This window comes from Amblyomma mixtum, chromosome 2 (assembly GCF_055824585.1).
Source record: "Amblyomma mixtum isolate Tamu chromosome 2, ASM5582458v1, whole genome shotgun sequence".
In the NCBI taxonomy this organism is placed as follows: Eukaryota; Metazoa; Arthropoda; class Arachnida; order Ixodida; family Ixodidae; genus Amblyomma; species Amblyomma mixtum.
Genome location: NC_143013.1, coordinates 318,351,558 through 318,374,855, shown reverse-complemented (window position 1 = coordinate 318,374,855; position 23,298 = coordinate 318,351,558). Strand labels below are relative to the sequence as shown.

At 44.5% G+C, this 23,298-nt stretch overlaps 1 protein-coding gene and 1 long non-coding RNA gene across 5 annotated transcripts in view; both read left to right on the top strand.

Annotated features, from left to right (window-relative positions):
* The window catches only part of LOC149365125 (solute carrier family 13 member 2-like), a 125,842-nt gene that overhangs the window by 33,296 nt on the left and 69,248 nt on the right, over positions 1-23,298 (top strand). Inside the window, exon 1 of one of the 3 annotated variants that reach the window (XM_089575209.1) lies at positions 18,119-18,551. The exons of the other annotated variants lie outside the window; for them this stretch is intronic. Coding sequence (XP_089431335.1) covers positions 18,538-18,551 — 14 coding nt within the window. The 5' untranslated portion in view covers positions 18,119-18,537. Of the gene's footprint in view, positions 1-18,118; positions 18,552-23,298 lie in introns of those variants that run through there. 3 annotated transcript variants of the gene reach the window in all.
* LOC149365126 (uncharacterized) lies at positions 1,344-8,138 on the top strand. Of its 2 annotated transcripts, XR_016289261.1 has the most exons (3): positions 1,438-1,924; positions 3,704-4,030; positions 5,866-8,138. It is a non-coding gene; the product is annotated as an uncharacterized LOC149365126 (long non-coding RNA). The 2 variants fall into 2 exon arrangements; XR_016289260.1 differs by having other exon boundaries at positions 1,344-1,924; positions 3,704-8,138.

The following is a 23,298-nucleotide window of genomic DNA, read 5'->3' as shown; positions in this document are numbered from 1 at the left end:
CCCCGCAAACTTCTTAATCTCATCCGCCCACCTAATTTTCTGACGTCCCCTTCTACGCTTCCCTTCTCTTGGAATCCACCCCGTTACCCTTAAGGACCAGGGGCTGTCTTGCCTTCGCATTACATGCCCCGCCCAAGCCCATTTCTTCCCCTTGATTTCAACTAGGATATTATTAACCCGCGTTTGTTCTCTCACCCACTCCACCCGCCGCCGGTCTCTTAACGTTACACCTATCATTTTTCTTTCCATGGTTCGCTGCTTTGTCCTTAACTTAAGCTGAAACCTTTTCGTTAGCCTCCGCGTTTCTGTCACATACACGAGTACCGGTATGATACAGCTGCTGTATATGTTTCTCTTGAGGGACATTGGTGAACTGTAATTCATGATCTTAGAGAACTTGTCATATGCGCTCCACCCCATTCTTATTCTTCTTGTTATTTCCTTATGGGGATTAACTAATGCGGTTGAAAGAGATACGGCCCACTTTGATCAACCCATCAAAGCCAAATGGAGAGTTCTAGTTAAGATGGTTGCTGTGACTTCGAAAGTCAAGATCAGAATCGAAATGACGCCCAGTAAGGATGCAAAATAGTGAGTAGATGTCGCATGAATGGCGAAGCCTTCGATAGGACACTGTGGACTACTGGCCTTTGTAAAATCTGGTAGTTCGGTAGCAAAAAGCGCCTTTCGGTTGGCCATTGCAGTGGTTTTTTTCCCTCTGTTCTGTTCAAATTCGTGATACTAATGATTACTTCTTGAGGATCGGAGAGTCCGTGATCGCGTCAAGGAAGGGGCGAGCGGCTTGGCCTAGCCTCAGATATCTGCAAACAAAATAAACTGCACTTGACGTCACCGCACGTGGGAACGGCCGTTAAAACGTAATCAACCGATACACACAGACTTCAGTTCGTTCGCAGTCCGTTCTAAGGACTTTGAGGTGTTGCCTAGGTCTTCTGATGTGACTTTAGCGCAATGAAGCGCAATTTTCGCATGAAGTCTGACCTGCATTGCTCCGGCTAACCGGGACTCTTCAGCATGAGTTGTTGTCGGGCTAGTGGATCAGACAAAATAAAGTAAAAATAAATATTCAGCATCGATTGGGCGCCTCGACGTATTGGTCTCTGGACTTGCGCGCCGGAGGTAGAAACAGGAGAGGGATCGTTACAGCGGGGATGCCGATGTATCAAGCTTAGCACGTAGCGCACCTGCTGCTGTCTGAAGGGACCGCCGCATAAAGAATACAGCTGCAGAAGACAAGAAAAAAAAAACGCAATGACGGCACAGAGCGCATCAACAAGCCTCGGACGCGCGTTGCACCCTGAGACTCGGCGATCCCCTGCGGAGGGCGTATTCAGAGGAAGGTGATCCTCGTTGCGATTGGCCAACCGAGAACAGACGTCACTGCTCTACTCTACGTCACTCTGTGGGGACTTTTGGGGAACACGGCGCTTCAACCGACAGGGAAAATCTCAACTCTTCTTGAAAATCCTTGCTCAATATCCCAAGGTATCCCAAGGTGCATTTCTTGCTCGCTTGTTTTTTTTATTTTTTTGCCTTGAGCATGGAGACGGACACGTGCGATGGCGTTGCTTCAGCGGTTTGCGACAAGGCGTTCTTCAATACTAGTAATTTAAAAACACCCACCAAGGATATTCATGGGGAAGGACGCGGTTGTTGCTGCGACGCGTCTTTTCTTTTTCTCTTTCCTCTGATCTCTCCTCTATCTGCACGCGGCAGCGGTGGTGGCTCGGCTCCAGCCAGTAGGCAGGCCCATGCATCCTTCTCCCAGTCACAACAGCATGTAGTAAGGCACGGCCGTTCTTGTGCGACTTACGTCCGAAGCATTTTGTCGCCCTTCGTGACCTGCGACGGCACCACGACTTCGAGGAAGAGGTGGAGAATCTAGTCTTCGACTCTAACAAAGGTAAGAAACGAAGTCTGCATGCACGCACGCTGTGATTAAAGCAATAAAGGGCCAAAGCGGGATGCAGTCGCGCGCTTAGATTACCGATTGAAAAGTTGCAGTTTATTGACTTTTCGAGTGCGCGCATTTTAAGTTTGTAAACACAAAGCGCGTTCTTTTTTTTTATTTACGGGCTTACACTCACCTGGGGAAACTTGCACGTGGTTTTGTGCACAAAAACTTAGCGATGACATTCACGTTTTTTAAAGGAACCATGAAGATTTCAATGGGCTTGGTCTAGTGCGACAGATCTGCAGAGGTAGCCTTTGCGGGCATTCGAGTGAAATGTGAAACGTAACGTACTATAACCTTTGAAAGCCATGACTTGTCATAGTCATTTTGCACTTATTTGTAATGTAAGGTGTATAGTTTGTACAAAGTTTAGGTAGTCATAGTTTTGACTCCTAATCATTCTGAAGTGTAGCATGACTCAGCACTTTACTAGTAACATAAGGTGTGCAGAGTTTGTACAAAGTTGCGTAGTCATGCCTTGCACTCATTACTCGTCATTCTGCAACATAGCATGACTGTGCACTTTAATGCTTTGGCATTCTCGCTGGTAAGCAGTCTTATGTGTGTCTGCAGAATTTTTTTTTGGTGTCCTAGCTCCTCCATAAGCAAAGTGACAAGCAGTGCACTCTCTTTCATATTTAAAGTGGCCACTGCAGGAAAAAAACTGGTCCTTGCAGCAGACTCGCTGCTACAGGCCTTGCTTATGCTTTGTTGCAGGCATCTGCAATGTCTCGACAGGACACACAACATTGTCGCGGCATGCACTGGCTTAGCAGCACTGAAGCCATGGCAATCGCAACATGCAGAAGTGTGTAGGAAGAATGCCCAGCATTGTTCTGCCTTTAGAAGTCAACAGCGCTGACCTGAATTTGTGGTCAAAGGACAGGGCCATGTAAAAGGTTGCTGTGCAGGAATGAGTTTTTGCAGGGTGTAGTAAAATTGAAATACTTCCATGTAACAGTCCGTGTAATAACTTAACCTGAACTTAATAATTTTCTCCAAAAATTGTTCCCCATGCGCTATAGCAGGAAAAAACAGTAAGCGAATGACTGATAAATTTTTAACAATAAAAAAGCTGGGAAATGCAGTTTTGCACTGCAGGCAAAAGGCTAAAAATTTGAAGCTAAATCTGTGATTGTCATGCGCACTTGGCAGAGGCAGAGCACCAGTAGTAGTGCGAGAGTACTGCATATGTGCCCACTCCATAGCACATGCATTTTTCATTAGTGTATGTAAAAAGTACAAACTTTAATTTGGCCTTGCTTTTCAAAAAATGAAAGTAGTGTGATACACAAAAAATTGACAGAGAAGTTTTGCCGAAATTTTATAAACGTGCAAAAGCAGAATTTCATGAACATTGCCTTGTCTTGTTACTTTACTGTTGGCTTTCTAAGGATGCCTTATGCCGTTATTCATGTGCTATCATTGTGTACACGTTTTTATCAAAATGGAGCCCACCTTTGTTCACGCCTCAATTTTTAAAAATTTCTTTTTAGTCATGAGTGGTCATGGACTTAACATCATATGTTGGCATCGTGTCATAACTATGTTGCAATGCTGCTGTGAGGCTGTGGTTGCTATGTCGCCGTTGCTATGCTCTTGGCACAAACCCACATACACATCGCAGGATCTTGCTCGGGGTTTACCGTTCGGAATTGTGCTTTCACACTAATAATTAACTAATACTATGTGGAGTGCTTAGTTATGTTTACAATCTTTCTGTTTCAGGATTTTGCACCTGGAAAGACGGAGAAGAAAGCAAAACTTGCTGCCATTTTATAGCTTCTACAGGAAAGAAGGAATGCGCACCAAGGGTTTTTAAACGCTACCTGCACTGCCACCATTCCGGCTCGTACGAAGAGCTTCCTATAGAACAGCGCCAAAGGCAGGAAAAGGGGCAAGGAAGCTGCAAAATCAGCAAACACTGCTTTGCTACTCTAGAGGTCATGGAGAAAGAGGGCAAGGTATATGTAGTGTTTCAAAAGAAACACTACGGACACTTCAATGAGGCCTGCCACCAAAGGCTGTCCCAGGATGATGCCAGAGGGCTTGCAGGTTAGCCACTCCTCTTGTACAAAGCATTTGTGCATGCTGTGTTGACTGTACCGGAATGTGAAAACGTTTAGAAGCTACACTCCACCAACCTTTCATAAATGGGAGACGAAAGTGCAATAGAAATGTATTTTAGGGGGAAGATATTGCTCATTAACTCGAGTGATCATTTCAATGATTTTTATTCTTCTGCGATGCATCTATGGCACAAAAGAGGTGGGACAACACGAAAATGCCTATTGTAAAGTGGGAGAAGGCATGTCCCACAAAACGAGGGGGCGGAAGAAGTTATAGTAGGGCACAGCTTAAGAACCCAGTGGCCAATGCCCCTCAAAGGAAGCCTGCCATCCAATGGCTTCGACCGATTCTCATGATGTCATGGTTAATCCTAGGGGGTAGCACTGCAGGAGGGTGGCAGATGAAAGGAGATTAGTTATGGCTTTAATTGAGTTAACTGATGAAAATCAGCTGACGCCATTGACTGGGGGGGGTCTTCTTTAAGGGCCATCTGCCACTTCGTTCTCGAGTTGTATCTGACTGTAGTGCAATTCACTTGAGCCTACTTGGTCGCATCGAAGGGTGAAAAACAATTGATCCACGGCACATTGCATGCACAGCACAGTCTGTACGAACTTCATGCCGTTTAGTTTAGAGATGCATTGTGGAAGGGGTCCAGTCTTTCGAACTGAACATAATTAGGAATGTCGTCTAGCACTGAACTACTCCAATGTCTGTTCTTTTGTTTTTCTGCTGGTTTCATTGACTATCCTAGGTCTGTAGCTCAATCGGCTGACGTTGAACTTCATCCGTAAGAAGTCGGCTTGAGCTCTATGAAACGTGTCTTGAATGACTGAGAGTTGCACTCGATGCTAGCCTCTTTTTTTGGCTGCCTGTCAAAAGCGTAGGCATTTTGTTGCTGATCAAAGCAACGCCACCAGTCTAATGGTTTTATAAGGGCCATGTTTTTTCTCATAAGACAGATCGTCTGCAGTGAACTTTCATTAATTAGAATTATTTGGCTGTTTTGGCACTTCATCAGTAACGCTCGCAGGAACGGCTGTGGTTTGAGTGTTCAGCTACTAAGCTGGAGTACCCGGGTTAGAACCCGGCTGCGGCAGCTGAGTTTCGATGGAGGCAAGAGGTGCCCATGTGCTGCGCAGTGTCAGTGCCCAAAGATCCCCAGGCGGTCGAAATTATTACGGAGCCCTCCACTACAGCACCTTTCTCTCTTGCTTCTTTCACTCCTTCTTTCCTTCATGGCATGGTTGAGGCAGTTACTGCACCATTTCCTTTCCTCAAAAACCACTAACATAAAACACAAGCCTGCACAAGAGTTGAAATCGCAAAAAAAAAAAAAATGAACAAGCAGCATTTATATTTCAGTTTATGTATGACTGGCATGCCCTCCAATTGTCTCTGACTTAGCAGCAGTCATTCAGGTGTTGAAACTGAAACAGCATGAGAAAAATATTCACTTAGAAATTATTCACCTGGCGTAAGTGAATTCTACATTGTGACTCGTGCACACTATTGTCTTGTGCACAAGTCCAAAGAAACAAAGTTCGCGTTCAAAAATTTGGTGTCTCTACTCCTTTAAAGGTTGCTGTCAGGCGAATCGGTGCATTTTTTGAATATGCAGAATGAAATGGGACAGGATGAGAAGCACATGTCCTTATTCTTTTCTTGTCCACATTTTCAGTGCTGTTATATTCCGCATTTATAACACGCTGTATATAACTTCCCTGTTTTGCATTGCAGTATGCAAGTTTAAACACTCAAGCTCATAAAAATAAAGTCCATCTGGCTTTGAAACAACCATTTTGTTGTGTGCTTTGCAGTGCCACAAAAGTGAAATGAAAGTAAGATGAACTGTGTGTCACCTGTGAAAAGGAACAAAGTGGAAGACGAAGGAATCCGACCAGAAGTATTTGTCACTTTATTACATGGCTGTAGGCAGATGAACCAGAGATGTTAACAGTTTTTTTCTGTACCATTTTCAGGCCGGTTAGTAGAAGGAGTGCCAGAAAAAACCATTGTGCACAACATCCGAGCAGGTACAAGTGGATCAAGCCCACGGATGCAACTTGTGACCACTAAGGACCTCCGTAACATTGCAGATAAGTTTAGGATTGGAAAAACAGAGCAGAGAGATCCAGACGATTTTAAGAGTGTTGAATTATGGGTCGAAGAAATGAGGGCAAAAAATGAGTCGCCACTGTTGTATTACAGGAAGAAGGGTGACCCCAACAGTCATGTTGGTGACTTTGAGCTAGCATTACTGACGTTCCCACAACGAGAGCTCCTTTATGAATTGGGGGCAACGAAACTGTGCACTGACTCCACCCATGGCATAAATAAGTACTAACTCCAACTGACAACCCTGCTCACAATTTCTCAAGATGCCTTTGGTATCCCGTGTGCCTACTTGATTTCAAAAAGGGTGAACACGGGCACTGTGGTGAGGTTTTTCGAGGCCATCAAAGAAAAAAACACAATACCATGTCAGGCATTTATGTCTGATGATGCCCCTGTTTATGGCAGTGCATGGGAGCAGGTGATGGGTCCCTTGAAGAGTCGACTGCTTTGCAGCTGGCAGGTGCTACACAACTGGAGCACGCACCTGAATACAGTCACAAACAAGGACTGCAGGAGTACAACAAGGGACATGCTGCACACTCTGATGAAGTGGACAGATGAGACTGAGTCTCAACAGTTGCTCCCTGCACTTCTTGGTATCCACTCCAAAGAGCATCAGCTTAATTGCCTTTGGCTTTGTCAGAAATTTTGAGAAAACATACGCAAAGAGGGCATGTCAGTGGGCTTACTGCTATCGGCAGTACATTGGATTAACAACAAATAATCACTTGGAGTCAAGGCACTAAAGTACTCTCACTTTGGTGGCAAGGTAAATGGGTGATTGGATACATTAATCAAAGTACTCTTCAATTTCACATCCGAAAAACTTTACAACAGGTGTCAAAGGAGGAGCAGACCACCGCAAATCTGCCCTATTTAGGAAGCATAAAGTGGGGATTGAGCTTTCTAAGTCCAGTACTGAGAGAGTGGGAGATGGCCAGTGGCATGTAAAGTCACAAAGTTTGGTGAACTTCAAGCACACAGTGGAAAGAACTAGCAAATCGTGCAGTGGCTGTGAGCTTCATTGTGAGCAGTGCGAGGCTTGCCACAACATGTACACAAGTACGTGTTGACCATGCAACGCATGTGCACATGTGCAAGCACATGCATGCTGTTGCTATAATGGAGCTACACTTGTGTCAGATGCAGAGCAGCCAGAAAGTAGCATTTGACTGTGCTGGCATTTGTAGGCCCTGCCTGAAGATGGCAGATTTCAGGTGAGGGATTAGGATTATGTTATGAGCTAGTTGGCAGGCTATTCTGACAAAGTGCTTTAGCATAGCAAGCTCAAGACACAGCAGGGAAGAGGAGTGTCATTTGCTAATTTTCTTGAAGCCCACATGGTCATGAGAAAGGTGCGCCATCATATCCCATATCAAGCAGCACCATTGACGGTACACTACAGGCCTCTGGTATTTCTTTTCTAGTCATTCCTTTTTCCCAAAACTTTCCTCCTAGGAATGGAGAACTCATCCCGCCACGGCGCCTCAGTGGCTCTGGCGTTCTTAGACTGCTTACACGAAGGCTGTGGGTTTGATCCGGCCATAGCGGCCACATTTCAGTGGAGGCAAAATACAAAGATGGCCATGTGCTGTGCAAAGTCAGCGTGCATTAAAGGGCCCCAGGTGGTGTAAATTAATCCAGAGACCTCCATTATGGTGTCCCTCATAGCCCATGTGCCGCTCCCGAATGTTAAACCCGACAATTAAGAAATTGAGATATTTCAGGCCCCTCATTCCCTACTCAGAATCTGCTTGTGTGAGTACGCCCTCTCTGGCACTGCTCAACAGAGAACTTCTGACAATTGGCAAACATTTTTCATCTTTGGGAAATTAGTGCACTCATTTTCTTGTTCATACCTGCCTTGCATTCACTATAATTTTATTTCTTCGTCATCCCTGCTTGATTTCATTTTGTCTGCATGTGATGCACTCATAGAGGCATGCGCTCTTCAATAAAATTAGTATGAAGTGTCGCTCCATGCTGCATTCCTCTTTGTTGTGTCGTGCTGTCACAGTGCACCGCCCTTTTAGGACATCTTGAGAAAAACAGCGCTTGCAGACAAAGGACCAGAACAAGAAGGACACACAAAAAAAAAAAACAGCGCAGTTGTGTGTCCTTCTCGTTTCCTTTGTCTGCAAGTGCTGTTTTTCTCAAGATGTACACCAACCAACTCGCCCAGCAACACACCTTGCCTTTTAGGACAGTTGAAAAAGTATTCTTGACAAAAGGCTAAGCCGTAGCTGTCATCTTGCACACTGAAAGCTGCAGCGCAAAACTACTATTCATCTTATTTTGCAAAGAGAATACTGCTGCAACAGAAAAACAGTATTACTCATTTTTCAGAACATTGCTGGTGCAATTTGTGACACGAACTTATATTGCCATGGTAGAAACAGCCGTGAATAGCCTTCCCTCACATGATAAAGCACTTCATAAATGAACTTGCTTGGCTCTTACACAGTGTCTCTCCACCAGCCTTCCAAGCAATGAGCCTTCTGTTGTGTGATGGGAACACTGTGCCAACTTTGTTGCATAGAAATTCTAAAATGCCCCTATTTTTTGAGAAGGCAGCTTAGATGAAACATATAGTGCCCAGTTAATGTCATTTCCTTTTTACTCATTAATGAAAAATGCTTCAAAGCCCAACTGCAACGAAATTATAATTTGGCTAGAATGCCTGTTAATGTGCTGGGTGTGTCATAAAACTAATCGTAACAAAGTTTCATGCTTCTGAGAAAACTGACACTGTTGCTACAAGTGTTTAAAAAGCTGTGTAGTAGACAACGTGGCATGTCCATATAGGCAGATACGGATACCCGAGTGCCATACGGCCTCATGTCTGGCCCATTGGGAATGAACAGATTAAGGACAGTGTAGAGTGAAAGGCTAGGGGCTAAAATGTGGCTTGGCAGTCATGGGTATGGTGCTGCGCCAAAGTTGTTAGGAATTTGTTTCAATCCTGCAGATGCTGATTTCTGTTTCCATTCCAGGTTTTTGTACACCATATTTACTTAAATAATGGATGCATTTGCATAATAAATGCTTTCCCTACATCAGTCATCAAAATCTGGGGAAAGTTCAACTGACCACACCATGTTTTACACCATGTAATAAATGCACCAAACTTACCATTCTAATTTTTTCCCACAAGAAACTGCATCCATGATGCAAGTAACTGCAGTATTACAGGTTACAGAATGAAGCACTGTCAGCTGTATTATGTGGCCGCAAGACTGCCTGGCGCCATGTGAAGAGGAATGCTCCCAAGGATCATCACATCACATTTACTCCAGTATCCACATATGGCACCCGTTTCATCCTGCACGTCACATTCACCTCGGGCTGGTGATAGCCTGCCAGCTAGATTAAGAATGTCACAAATAAAATGTCTACCTAACTGAAAACTGTGGTTGTATATATCGGAGATTTTTATTGACTTGTGGCAGTCTACCTGGACAGGTTATGGTAATGCAAGGCAGCCCATTATGCACAGCATATGAGTGCATATGCGCCACAACTTCGCATCTTTTCCAAGGGTTCATGTTTTGCACTATTGGGTGTGACCCGACCCATCTTTCCACAATCCTCGCGTAGTTAATAATAAAGTGCTCCTAATCCTTTTTTGACAGTCAAAATGTATTTTCCTAGGCATATTGGCAATCTTCAATTTGTATTTCTCCACAGATTTGGTACTTCTGAGAAGTTGGACGGTCATTTTATAAATGATATATTTTTAATAAGCTAGCAGATACTATTCTTGATTTAAACATTTGCAGGCATATATACGCTGCCATTGTTTGCCTTGATAAATACTGTGTCCATTGTGTAATCATAGTACAAACACGTTAATTGATTCTAAAGGATGTTAATGCTGGTTAATTACGCTGTACAAGCCCAGCTGTGGCTTTGGAAAGCTGCCCTTCCTTGGACTCTGACATTAAATACAACTTGTACTTGGGAAAGACTAATCTTACTGTGAGTGTAACGACAAAATTAAAAAAATTCCATTAGACGCTGGTATGACCCCGCCTGCGGCAGTTGTATTCCGATGGTGACACACTACAGGCCCACATGCTGTGCGATGTCGGAGCACGTTAAGGGCCACTGTTGGTCGAAATTACTGGATCCCTCCACTGTGGCGCCCCTCATAGCCCGAGTCGCTTTGGGACGTTAAACCCCATAAGCCAAAGTTAGCATTATGTTCCTGCCGGACGGACCGAGCAGCCGCTGACAGGGTCAGACTGTACGAATGGGTACCATCAATCACTACGTGACACCCCCACTCCACTCACCCGATGAAATCCCATCCATCAGTGACACATCCACTCCACCCTTCGACTCAGATTTGCAACCGCTTGCCAACCGCCTCCTCCCGCCCTCTCTTCTTCCCTCTTCCCTGCAATTTCGTGAAGGTGGATTTCACTCCCTCCACTCTGTCACCTGAGGCTTCAGACCGACGGATTATTCCAACATGGGGGGTTCTGATGCTGATGCACTAAAATGATATTTTTGAAAGACAGTTACAGTTTGTTACATGTTAAGGAAAAGAGTACTCGCTGTACCATGCAAAATGCGAGATCATTCCCTGGTGTGCACGCACTGCATCACAAGGAAGTATATTTGGCACCTAAATTTAAATGTGCAGTATAGCGAGCAGTTAGCACCAGGTGCCATACACAGACACGAGCACAAAATGAACACGCTTATTACCAGGCCCTCTCTGTGCACCCTCCCTATACATAGTGCGAAGACTGCTTTTGAAGCTAAGGTTGGTCACATTGCAAAGAAATAAAGACAGCATGAACATGAGAACCGGACACACAGCACTGACAGAAATCTCGACAGTCGGTGCTGTGTGTCTGGTTCCCGTGTCGTCCCTTTCTGTTCGGCGACCAACCTTAACTAGAACAAACAACTTGCCCGAACCCTTGCTTTTGAAGCATTGCATGCAGTAAGTAGCACGCAGTACAATGCACAGACTGAGCCATGTGTGTTATTGTATCAGCAGTAAACCACGTGCAAAAAAAAAAAAATCAACAGCCAATAACTACAGTCGGTAAAGCGAAATTTGAGCACAGCTCTTCACATATTTTAGTTTTGCAGTATGCTGAAGTAAAGAATTCCAGAGAGCCACCTGCCCCAGCGAGAGGCAGTGATAGGTGACATTTGGCCCTGAGCACTTGGCTATCACATACTTTGTATAGACAAGTTCTGTCCCGCCTCATACGAACACCGAAACACTTTCTTGAATATCTTTTTCAATGAAGGCAAATACACTGGCTTACACAAACATCGAAATTACTTGCTATTACATCTTAATAAAGTGTTCAGTGTCACACTATTACGATGCTATATATCAATTTATGCATGCCAGCACATCATCTCTGGCTGAGAAAGATCTGACAAATCTTGCTTTTTGACAGTATGTGGGCACAGAGTCATTGATTGCAAAGACCAAATATGACTATACCAGCAGAACGAGAACTCAGAGGATTACCTTAGAACTCATGTGCCTTTGAAAACATGCAGTGAACATGGAAACAATTTTATTTTTAAGGTGCGCCGCCCAGCGTATGCACATGCGTTCAGAGCACTCTTTCTGCGCCATGAAGGACGACTCGGCCCCAAGAGCAGAAGTACACACTGCCAGTGCATTCCAGAACATTTAATTCATATAGGTACTACATGAGACGTAAGCAACGTATCTATAGCGTTCGCACCGTGCAGCTTTATTGCTTCGCTCTGTCCCGAGCATTTTTCAGTCCACTGAGGTGGTTGCGAGCCACAGGTGGGTTAGTCTTGCGATTATTCTGCCGGCAATTGCTTCTCTCTGTGATCTAGCAGATCTACGCCACCTCGCACCCACAACAGTCGTCAACTGGTACTGTCACTATTGGTGTCCAGATCAGTCTTGAAGGATCGAAGGCGGGCTGGAAACGACACGCTGCAATGTTCTCCAACCCTTGCATCACGAGAAAGTCAATGTGACGACATATCACAGCCCACGCACTGCATCGTGATGATTATAACAAGAGTTATATGCACAGATATTTTCCAGAATGAGCTGGAAACACCCAGATCAGGGACGCCAGTACTGGACGGCGCGGGCTTGCGTCCTGCTCACTCACCTTTAGGGACGCATGGGAGGTAAACACGCATTCCATAGGCGGTCTACTAGTCACAAACAAAAAAGGGGCAAATTTAAAGAACTACACACGCCACAAAGACGAGACACCGACGAATACTTCACTCGCAACAGCCGCCGACCGCGATTCGAACGTACGTAAACAACCGCCATGTTGTTTTTTTTTCCTTATTTGCTAACTGACTGTAGGGGGCGCTGTAAGAGCGCTAGCATCATCATCGCGCGTTCCCTCAAAGAAAAGTAAATATAAATAGCCGAAACCAGCAATAAACTAGAAAAAAAAAAGCATTAAACGTTAAAAATTGCAACATAAATAAGAAAGTCATTTATGCAGTTGACGAAAATCAACACACTCATTCAAAGGAAACGCCAACAAAATTGATTCATAAAAATAAAACGAAAATATAAATATGCATGTTTTCTTCTCCTTGGTTTTGACTAAAGCTAGGACGTGCGACTATTTTTTGGCAGTTTTCTAAATCGGGTAACTCAGTGCGACCATAAGAAAATTAAGGCAACAAAACTGAAAACGTGACAGGGGCACTTAAGGGTCAACATTGCATCGTCAACAATATGTACGCTTTCTCTCTTGTTGCTCATCCCAAGCTTATTAATTGAATGCATGTCAATTTGCTGTTTCAAAGCAGAACGGTCTTCTATCATTGTAGCGGATTGAACCGAACCAAATGTACTGTCATGAACAAAGCGGTCACATAACTTTCACTTATGCAGCTCAAACTCACATTATTTATTATTTGAGTGTAGTTTTAATGACATGAAACCACAAGTACCATTATAAAAGGTATTTTTCATCAGAGCACTTCGGATGGACTAGAAGCCTTACTCCCAACAGTGTACAATAAAGCCATTCACACAAATCATGTTGGCAGCAATGCTGAAACTGTGTGCGTCCACCTTACTTGAAACTGCAAGGGATGCAAGACAGACAAAATTTTACCATTCAAAATCATAATGTGCCGAGATATTGCTGCAATCTTGAACGTAACCACGCTTGCCATTACAATCAAAATGACTCAACAGCACATGCAAACATGAGAATTTTTTCTTCACAGACATTTTGACACTACATTTAGTTCACTATTTATGCAACTTCCGTTTATTTACACGATGGACACGAATATTCACATGCACGCCAGTCTTAGCATGAGTGCCATGCGTACGTAATTGTCGATATGCACCCCGTCACACATTGTCCATTTGCACATAAAAATACTCATGAAAACTCAACAAGTGCTCAGCAATTACTGCAGCTTAAATGGTAAAGCACACAGAACACGTCAAAGTTATGGTATGGTATAGAATATGGGGTTTAACGTCCGAAGGCAACATGGGTTATGAGGAACGCCATAGTGCAGCGCTACGGATTAATTTTGACCACATGGGGCTCTTTATCGAGCACTGATGTCACTCAGTACACAGGCGCCTAGCATTTCACCTCCACTGATATGCAGCTGCCGCAACTGGGATCGAACCCGTCCTTGGGAACAGCAGCGGGCACCCTAACCACTCAGCTATTGCGGCGGGGCAACGGCTAACCACATTATAAGCAACCAAAAGTCCAGGTCTCTGCTTTATGTCTTACATGTTGCCTAGGTATCGTCTACTTTTACTATATCTGCAATCTAAAAATTAACGATAGACAACTTCCCCACTCCATCTAAATTACTATAATTGTCCCATGCCCTTCTTGGTTTGCTACACACTTTTTTTTTTTTATTCGAGTAGTCTGCCGTGAGGCATAAGTTGAGAAAAGGGGGAGTGGAATGTAGGTTACAGAAAGTCAGAAGAAGGAGTGGAGACCAGTTTCGGCGAGGTACTCGCATAGGCTGCTGGTGAAGTGATTGTCCATAGTCCACTTCACATAGTCCCCGTCGCGGTTCCACCACAGGCCGACCTGATAATTTTTGGCTAGTTTTATCAAGGTGTCATACAAGTGTAACAGCTGCCACAGTATGAATTGTGGATTCTAAGAGAAAAAAGAACTCACAAATTTTGCACTAATTTGAACAAAAATATTCAGCCAATATATGCACAACAGGCATACACCAATAACATTTCTACCGCAAAACCGTGAACCCACCGTACCGAGGGCCAGTAATAGAAAATCACTGGCCGCCGCAGTGCCTCAGAGGTTATGGTGCTTGGCTGCTGACCTGAAAGACGTGGGTTCGATCCCGGCTGTGGCGGTCGCATTTCGATGGAGGCAAAATTCTATAGACCCCTACAAAAATTCTATTAGTCACCCCTTGTCGTGCTAATATGCAGGTACCAATTATTTCTGTAACATACCTCTTATCATTTCTGTAATACCCATTACTAGGTCTTCAAGAAAATAACCTGAAATGTAGCAAAGAGCTGATGGTTGTCTTTTCATAGAACATTCTTCACAGCAGCTCTGCTTCTGAAAGGAGCACCTCATTCTTTGTGGACTCAACTAGTTTTCTTCTATTTTAATCACCATGAGGTCAGAGTACTCCAGTAACACTCTGACTCCTGATATGCTACACTCTAGTGAGCCAGTTTCACAACTCATAAAAGAATGATGAACTCAAAGGTCTGCCACAAACATGTCATGGGCTACATCTTTAATGGAGTAGAGAAACCAAATTTTTGGATGCGCATTTCTCTTTACGCTGATGCACTAGGCAATGCTATACACAAGCCACCATGTGGATTTTAACTTTATCAGCTAAATAATTTACAATTTAATTTTTTTTCTCGTGTCATCTGGTTTCGGTTTTTAACAGCCGAATGACTGCTCTGAAGTCAGATACATGTTCAGGTCACATGAGGCATGCAAAAAGAGATATAATCGCTGCCTGTTCACTTTATGTGACTCCAACTCTTAGACAGGTTTGTGTACGAGTTGATGCAAATAACAGTGAACAAAGCTGCAACAATACTGCTGTCTTTGTATGCCTCACATGACCTGAACACATCCCTGTCATCACAGTCGTCGTTCGGTTGTTTAAGCTAAAGCAGTGCGAGAGAAAAAATGCAATTATAAATATATTGCCTCTTGTCGCAATCCATGCAGCTGTCTAGTCTTTCTAAAGTACTGCGCATCATTCTAACCGAAAGAAACAACTAAAATTTTGTTGTCTCTACTCCTTTAATACCTACTGGGCCTTGACAATATAAAAAGCACCTAAACATATCAGCGAACTGAGCTGCCAACCTTCAAAAATGTATCCACAAGCTCTTTTCACATTGTGCTTTTAAATATGTTGCCTCATACTCGTGATATACATATGTTCTGACTGTGCACATATACAAAAACAGTAATTCAGGAACCAGCAGACCCACCCATTCAGCAGCATGGCAAGCGAAGAATGAAAATTAGAATGCAGCTAGAAAGAAAAGGCACAGAGCTTTTTCAGACCTTCTAATTTGAATACTTCAAACTTATGTGGCCAACTGTAAATGTTTCCTTACTGAAATCCCACACTCCTTTAGACGTTTGCCATAAACCAGAGAAAAATTTGTTAAAATGCTTCCCTCTAAAAGGAACAACCAAATATAAGCAGACAAGCCATGTTTACATTTCATGCATTTTTAAGCTCTTCACTGTATGCAGAGAAGCATGTCACATGCATGGCGTGTTGATGTTTGGTTTATGCTGCTTCTTAACTTTATATTGAAAGGTCATGGCTACTCTTTTTTTGTGTGTGTGTCCATTGCCCCACAGAGCTGCCATCTATGGAGCAAGCTTATTTGCATTTAAAGGTCGCTTGCCTAGTCACTGCTGACTCCACACAAAACAGATTTTCCCCTCAAAACTGGCAACGTGCAGTAAAAGCAGGCGTGCAATTAATGTGACACCTCATACACTTCGTAATGATGCAGTGGCCTACATAAGGCCAAGCCAGCATGCTATTCATGTATGTGCACAAATTATATTCACTTATACAATGCTAATGTCAAAAAGAAACCCTTCTAGCTACAAATGTTAATGCAGCGCATTACGGCGTGCATGGCATCCAACGTCCCTGTACAACATACTTTTACTAATAAGGCTAAAACAGTGCACCCTGCACAAGGATGAAGGAAGATGAGACAACACGCAGCATCTTCCTTATGCAGGTCTGCTGTTTTTGCCTTATTATGTCATACCAACTTGCCTATCAGTCTGTGTTTTTACTAACTGCTGCAGCAGAAAAAACAGCTGTGAAATTTGGAATGCATTCACGGCGTCTAGAAATTGAAGCTCAGAAAATGTAACACACAGAAAGTGCAAGAAACTGATATCCGGAGTGTTTACGTTTCTCTCTGTGTTGTGTTTTACTTACCCTGCAATAGCCCAACATCGTTCCCAAACAAACCCAAGGGCCACTCTGGCAACGCGGATGCTGAAAGCCTAAGTCAAGCCTCCCACTTCATCACAAACCATTACAGAAATGACAGAGCAAGCAAAACAAGTTTCGGCCTTGTCTGGCTTTATTCCAATGCTGAACGTTACAAGAAATACACCAAGAACCACACGTTCCACTTAATGAATATAAACACTTCACCAAATAGATAAAAGAAAAGCAGCTTTCTAGATATTCAAAGGTTCGGTGGTGTGACCATACTACGCCATTTGCTAAACGCCTATCAGCGATGAAAGCGGCGTACAGTTCATGTGGCACGATGCGTCGAGTTGCGTGAATTAAGTCTCTCCGTGGGCAACGCTACGGCGTCGTACAAAGCAGCTGTGGCCTACCGTGTGCTTTGCGCAACATGGGTGTCAACGCGAAGTAATCCATTACAGCTTGGCTAGTTGGTGGGTAGACACTGCAGGCATATCAAACATTATGACGGAAGATGTGTTGTCCTTTCAAAGGCTAGCGTGTATACGTCCATTCCGCCTTCCTTCCGCATTTAAATTTTTTTTTTTAGCATAGCTTGTCGCCGGTGAGCACACATGCAGGACTCCAGGAACATAGCATATATGTACCGCAACTGCCAAATGGCTCGCAGTACCCACCATTTTTATGCATACGAGCTCATCCTATCAGTACGTAGAGGTCAGAATCAGTTACGCGCAACACAAGGAAACATAATTTTCGACACTCATCCAATGCTTCAAACCATTGCCTCCTTCTAGAGGAGGCAATGTTCAAACACGAGATACAATACCGAAAGGTGCCGAAGAGAACTGAAGTGACCTCAAATTCAGTCAAGCACTGCCTTGCTAAACGTCTCTAGGGGCTTCCGATATCATACCACGGCTGGAACAGGTCGCACTGCAAACTTGCATAATAAAGACAACACTAGGGCACTGGGGTACAAGTCCGGACGTTAGCGCGGTCAATATTACTCGTCATTGCACCAACCTTTGATGACTTTCACGGCAGCACTTACTCCACACGTCAATGCACCGCGCGGTAAACAGCCATCGCAGCCATGTCAACAAACCACCGTGGCGTTGGCGATGACAACGATGGTCACCGTGGCAACCGTGGAGACGCCAGCGACCTAGAAACTATGGCTAGGGACGTTTCAAAATTTTGCGACGCCATTTTTACCTAATTTTGCAACAAAAAGTACCCAGAAATGTACCTAAACAAACGCCATTTTGGAATGACGTCATTAAAAGTCACGTGACACGAGGATCGTCTTCCTCCATTTAGCCTTACGCGATCCCCTGAGAGCGGCGGCGGCATAGTTCAAGGTGTGCCCTAGCGGCCAACAATAGCGTCGCACTCGCTTTTGTGCAGAGCGAGGAGCCATTGTCCACTCGCGGCAGCACGCAGCAGACGACGCGCGACCATATGCGCGCCTCGCGCCTTAGCACTGCAGGGCTTTACGTAGACATTGCGGTCAAGAAGGAGCGGTGTACGGCAGATGCGGGGAGAGAGAGAGAGAGTAACGAGAGGAGAGCACACACACACACACAAAACAGAAGCAAAAGGAAACGCGTGCTCATCTCTGGAGCGAAGTCGCCGACAAGTTCCCTCGATTAACCTTAGCGTTTCGCTCGCGCGGCTATGTGTGGGGTCTGGTGGGCGACGATCTGGGAAACAGCGGTAATGCATTCTTAACGGCCGCGGTGCATTGTCTCGCTGTCTCGAGAGTGCGGGCAAGAAGACAGTGCGCGTGTGTTGAGCGCTGCGCGACTTCCACCACAGTGCAGTGCCGTCCGCTTAGCTGCAAACGCTGTCTTCCTGATGCGGGCAAGGGTTATTCTGGTGACCGGCGCAGATGACCATTAGGCGTCAACCTCATGGCACTTCGTAAGTACGTCTACCCTTGTCCTGCGTGTTTTTGCTTGTTTTCTTTGTTCGCGCCGTCCTCTTTCTCCACACTCCCTCCTCTTATGGCGTGCGTGTAATGAGACCCCGGGAATTGTTGAAAGGGAGGAGGTTCACGAGGCATAATCGGTGTGGACCCCGCTTTGGGAGCGGCGCGCGGGAACAGCGCAGTGGATTCGTGATTCTTTTGTGTAGCCGCCTTTTTTGTTCTTGTTTTTTTCAGGGCCTTGGAAACAGCCAAGGTCTGCCATGGCATACGCTAAGAGTATGGCATTTTCGGCGCTCGAGTTTCGTGTTAATAACGTAGCCGCTCACTGCTGCAGTTTAGGCTCTTGCGTCGCATAGCAGTTGCCGCGCCACTGGATAGTTTACGCGGTTACTTCCAACGATAAGGGCGTGGGCGCGAGGTCGAAAGAAGGGAACACAGAGGAACTTTGGCCCTGCTTGTGCGTCGCTCGCTATTGGTCGTGGCTGCGCGAACAGTTATAAAGGTGCAGCCAAACAGAACTCGATATGCGTGATCCCCTTGAAGAGTAATAGATGGATGCAAGGTGCTGACACTGGGACAACACTAGTGAGCTTGGAAGTGTACAGGGTAGCGGCAGTGGTCTTATTACTTACTTAGGCTCCAGGTGCGGTACCTGTCGCCGCGGTAACGTGCACTATGCCAAAAAACAAAGCAAGCACAAAACCCCTCATTGGGATGTAAACCCTGAAACGGGAAATGAATTGATTTCTGGAAGTGAGTGTCGAAAAACCGTGCCATTATTTTGAATCTGTCGATTGGCTGGTTCCTAGTTTTTCCCTCTCATTTATGTTATCGCACTGGTTTTAACGGTATTACAAATTCCATCCAAATACGCCTTGCTCTTCTGATTAGTGTGTACCGTTGCCTTGGTTGACATTCGCACACTCACCCTCACCCACGCGTGATGCACGGGCATGACTTTCTTTTACCCGCTACGGTGAGTGAGTGACTTCAGATGCTATGCCCAAGGCCGCCGGAACGAATCTCAGTCATGGCCGCCGCGAAAGACAAAAGCGACCCTGTGCTGTGCGATGTCAGTGCACGTAAACTGACCTCATGTGATCGAAATTAACCCAAAGCTCTCCACTGTGTCATCCCTGTAACGGGTATAGTTTGGTTTATGGTTTGGTTTATGGGGTTTAACGTCCCAAAGCGACTAAGGCTATGAGAGACGCCGTAGTGGAGGGCTCCGGAAATTTCGACCACCTGGGGTTCTTTAACGTGCACTGACATCGCACAGTACACGGGCCTCTACGATTTCTCCTCCAAAGAAATTCAACCGCCGCGGCCGGGTTCGAACCCGCGTCTTTCGGGTCAGCAGCCGAGCACCATAACCGCTGAGCCACCGCGGCGGCAATAACGGGTATAGCTTCGGGACGCTAAACGCCACGTAAGATACCATTACCCCTTCTTTTTTCTTGTGTATCATTTCGTGCAGAGATTCCATGCAACAAATACAGTTAGAACTATCTTCCTGTTCGCACACAAAAACGAAAATTTTGCTTTAGTTGCTCGGGAACAATTTCATTCGGGGCGAATGTAAGGTGTTTAGTTTGTTTAGATGGTTCATTTCTCAAAGTAATAATGGCTGTTAATAGCGATTTGCATGGGCGCACACATCCTTGCTGTCTTCTGTCCTGTTGAAAAGTGCTTTTAACAGCTAAAACTGCGCTGTCCGTGTTTGATCATTTTGATGCAACCGCCGCTCAGGAGTTGATTTCTAATAACGAATTGAATGTAGTGCGTTCGCGCATTTAACTATTTGTTCAGCTTTAGAGCGCATGTGTTGTTGAGTATATGGCTGTCGGGGTAACGTGGACTGAAGTGCGCATGCGCAGAACGGCCGCTGAACTCATGTTTAGCATAGCTCACCAAGTTCTGCACTATAGTAGTTGCTGGAAAAGGAAGTTGATTGTGAGCATCTGCTCCAAAATTTAGCATTTTAATCACTAATCTTATCTCGTCATTGAACTACAGTGTTTTGCCCACTATACGTACTTCCAAACTAACAGTGGCATAGAACTTGCCGCAGCATTCAGGATGTTTGAGCTTGCTTGTGCCAAGCAATAAAGAGATGGTAACGGGTTCGACTAGTATAGGCAGCCGTCCAGACAAGGTGATCATATTTTTAAAATTCTTCTAATTTGTTAATTAAGAAAGGTAAATGGATGACTTTTCAATCGCTTGAAAATAAAAAAAAAATGGTTTCAAATCTTGCGCTAAAGCACAAGATTTTTCGACGTGACACTTGCGGAACAAGTTGAGAAATAGTAATTTCTGTTGTTTTCTTCAAATTTGGTCAGCGTAGTGTCTATTTTTTTTTTGAGCTTCAAAAATTTCCCGCGAAGATCAGAATTTGGTACGTGAATAGACTCTCCGGCGACGCGATGTCAACACCGCCAAATTTCCCTGACTGAAGGGGCGCGATTGCGCAAAGCAGCAATGATTGAACAAGCTACCCGACTGTTCCGCGATCTACGGGGGCGCTTGGTTCTCTTTTTAGAGCGAAATCTCTATATAATGATAATATAATAATAATGTTTATTTCCATCATAACAGAAATGATGAAGGTGGTGAGAAAAAAAGCGAGGACGCTTGACTGAGTCCTCATCACGTCTCAGGCAGCGGCATACAGCAAGAAACATTGTGCTCTGTACACTGCACACATGCAGCAGAAACAAAAAGGAAAGTACAACAAAAGAAATAACAACACGTAATACAACATTAACACACATAGTAAAGCAAAATAACACTTAATGCAAGGCTTCATTACAAAAGTGGTGTTAGTGCTGCTTATGAATAAGAGTAAGTATAATTACATGCTTTCAATTATAAAATCTCCTACGGTGGAAAATGGAACATGAAGGACACCAACGTTTGAGTCAATAAAAATGATTAAAAGTAGCGGGAGACGGTAATTAAGCATTTGGTGTCTGTAATTTGCTCGTGTAACAGGTATAGACCAGTGTGGTTTGTGACGTTGTGGGTATGGAGTCTGGAAATGCTGAAGTGAGGCTAAGTGGGTAATTGTGTTTAAGTAGCCTTTTTGTTCAGTTATGTAAGATTTAAATAACCTGTAATTATAGATTTTGTGGACGTTTGCAATGCTGAATGTGGTAAACAAGTGCCTGGTTGTGTGTCCGTAGGGTAACCCATATATTATTCTAAGCATCTTTTTTTCCAGTACTGACAGTTTCTGTAGGTTTGTGTTTGTTGTGGTGGCCCATATTAGTGGGCAGTAATTCAAGTGAGAGCAGAATAAGGCGTGGTACAAAATTATTTTCACGATCACGATTATATCACGATCACAGCTGCAAAATCCTGACCTTGAAGACAAACAAATTAAGTAAATATTGCCTCGACTGGGCTTCGAACCCGCGGTTGCGCAAGCAAATCAGCTTCGCTGGCCTGTGCACGGAATTACTATTCTATCGCCGCAGCCGATCACGATTCGTGTTATGTTGTTGTTAGCCTTTCAAAAGCATGAGCCATATAAACACATTCTTTTGCACGTCTACTTGGTTTAGCTGCATTAAAACCCTACCACTTTCTTGTTAGAACGACAATGCGGCAGCAGGAGCGCGACCATGCCCTGCGGTTCTACTACAAAAGTGCAGGTAATTTTTTGAGGCCCAACAAGGTTGAAAACTCGTATTATCACGTGTGCATGTGAAATTATGCATGTACGATACATTTGTACACAAATGCATCTGGGCCAGTGTAATTCGACTGTTTTCATGCATTTTTTTATCTGCAGAGAGCAGTAGCCGATCTCACGACAATAGCGGTTCTAAAACAACGGTGCTTCAACCAATCAATCAATCAATTAATCAATCAATCAATCAATCAATCAAATCAATCAATCAATCAATCAATCAATCAATCAATCAATCAATTAATCAATCAATCAATCAATCAATCAAATCAATCAATCAATCAATCTTCTTTCGCATCAGCGCGAAAAGGAGACTAAAGGAGAATGATTCTGAGTAGTGCTCAAGAGGATAATGGCGCGTACCCACTGCGGGGGATTAAACGTAGCGACCGTCTTTCTATTCTCAACACAATCGCATACTCACGTGAGCGCGCGGAAAAGTAGCTTGCGCATGCATCTCATTATGCTGCGCATATCATCTGTAGGCTCGTTCCGCCTTGCGTGATCGTATCTCTGTGCTCTGTGCACTCGGAATCTTTTACTCTCGCATAAATTAAAGGCCCGGTTTTCAGTGTAGAAAGACTGAAGGCCGCAAACGCAACATGTTGCTGCGCTGTTCTTTTCTAGCTTTGTCAGCACGTCGTTTCACGTTGCCGCCTGCCAAGATCGACCGAGACAAGTGGAAATTTTATCTCCCAGCTTAAGGAATAAAGAAATAACTAGCTCGTATTTCGCCTGGCAACACGAGCCGGGAAAAAAAATCGAGGTGTTGGGAGGTGCACTTGCGCAAATGATTCATGCATGCAAATTTCTGCTTTGCCATTTTTGTCACGTCAGTGTCTCGGCAATAGTTGGCGCCCTTTCCGCGGTTTCAAATAATAATGCTTGACACGCCCGTCGCGTGCTCCAGCGCCGCGCTCAGTGGTCTGTCTCCCTTGCCAAATCACGCATGGTCTGGCCGTTCGGAAACTTGGCACAATTCTTGAATGAGGCCCGCTGCATGTGCGGCATTCTTTCAGACCCGGAAGCAAGTTGTACAACCTCGGCGCA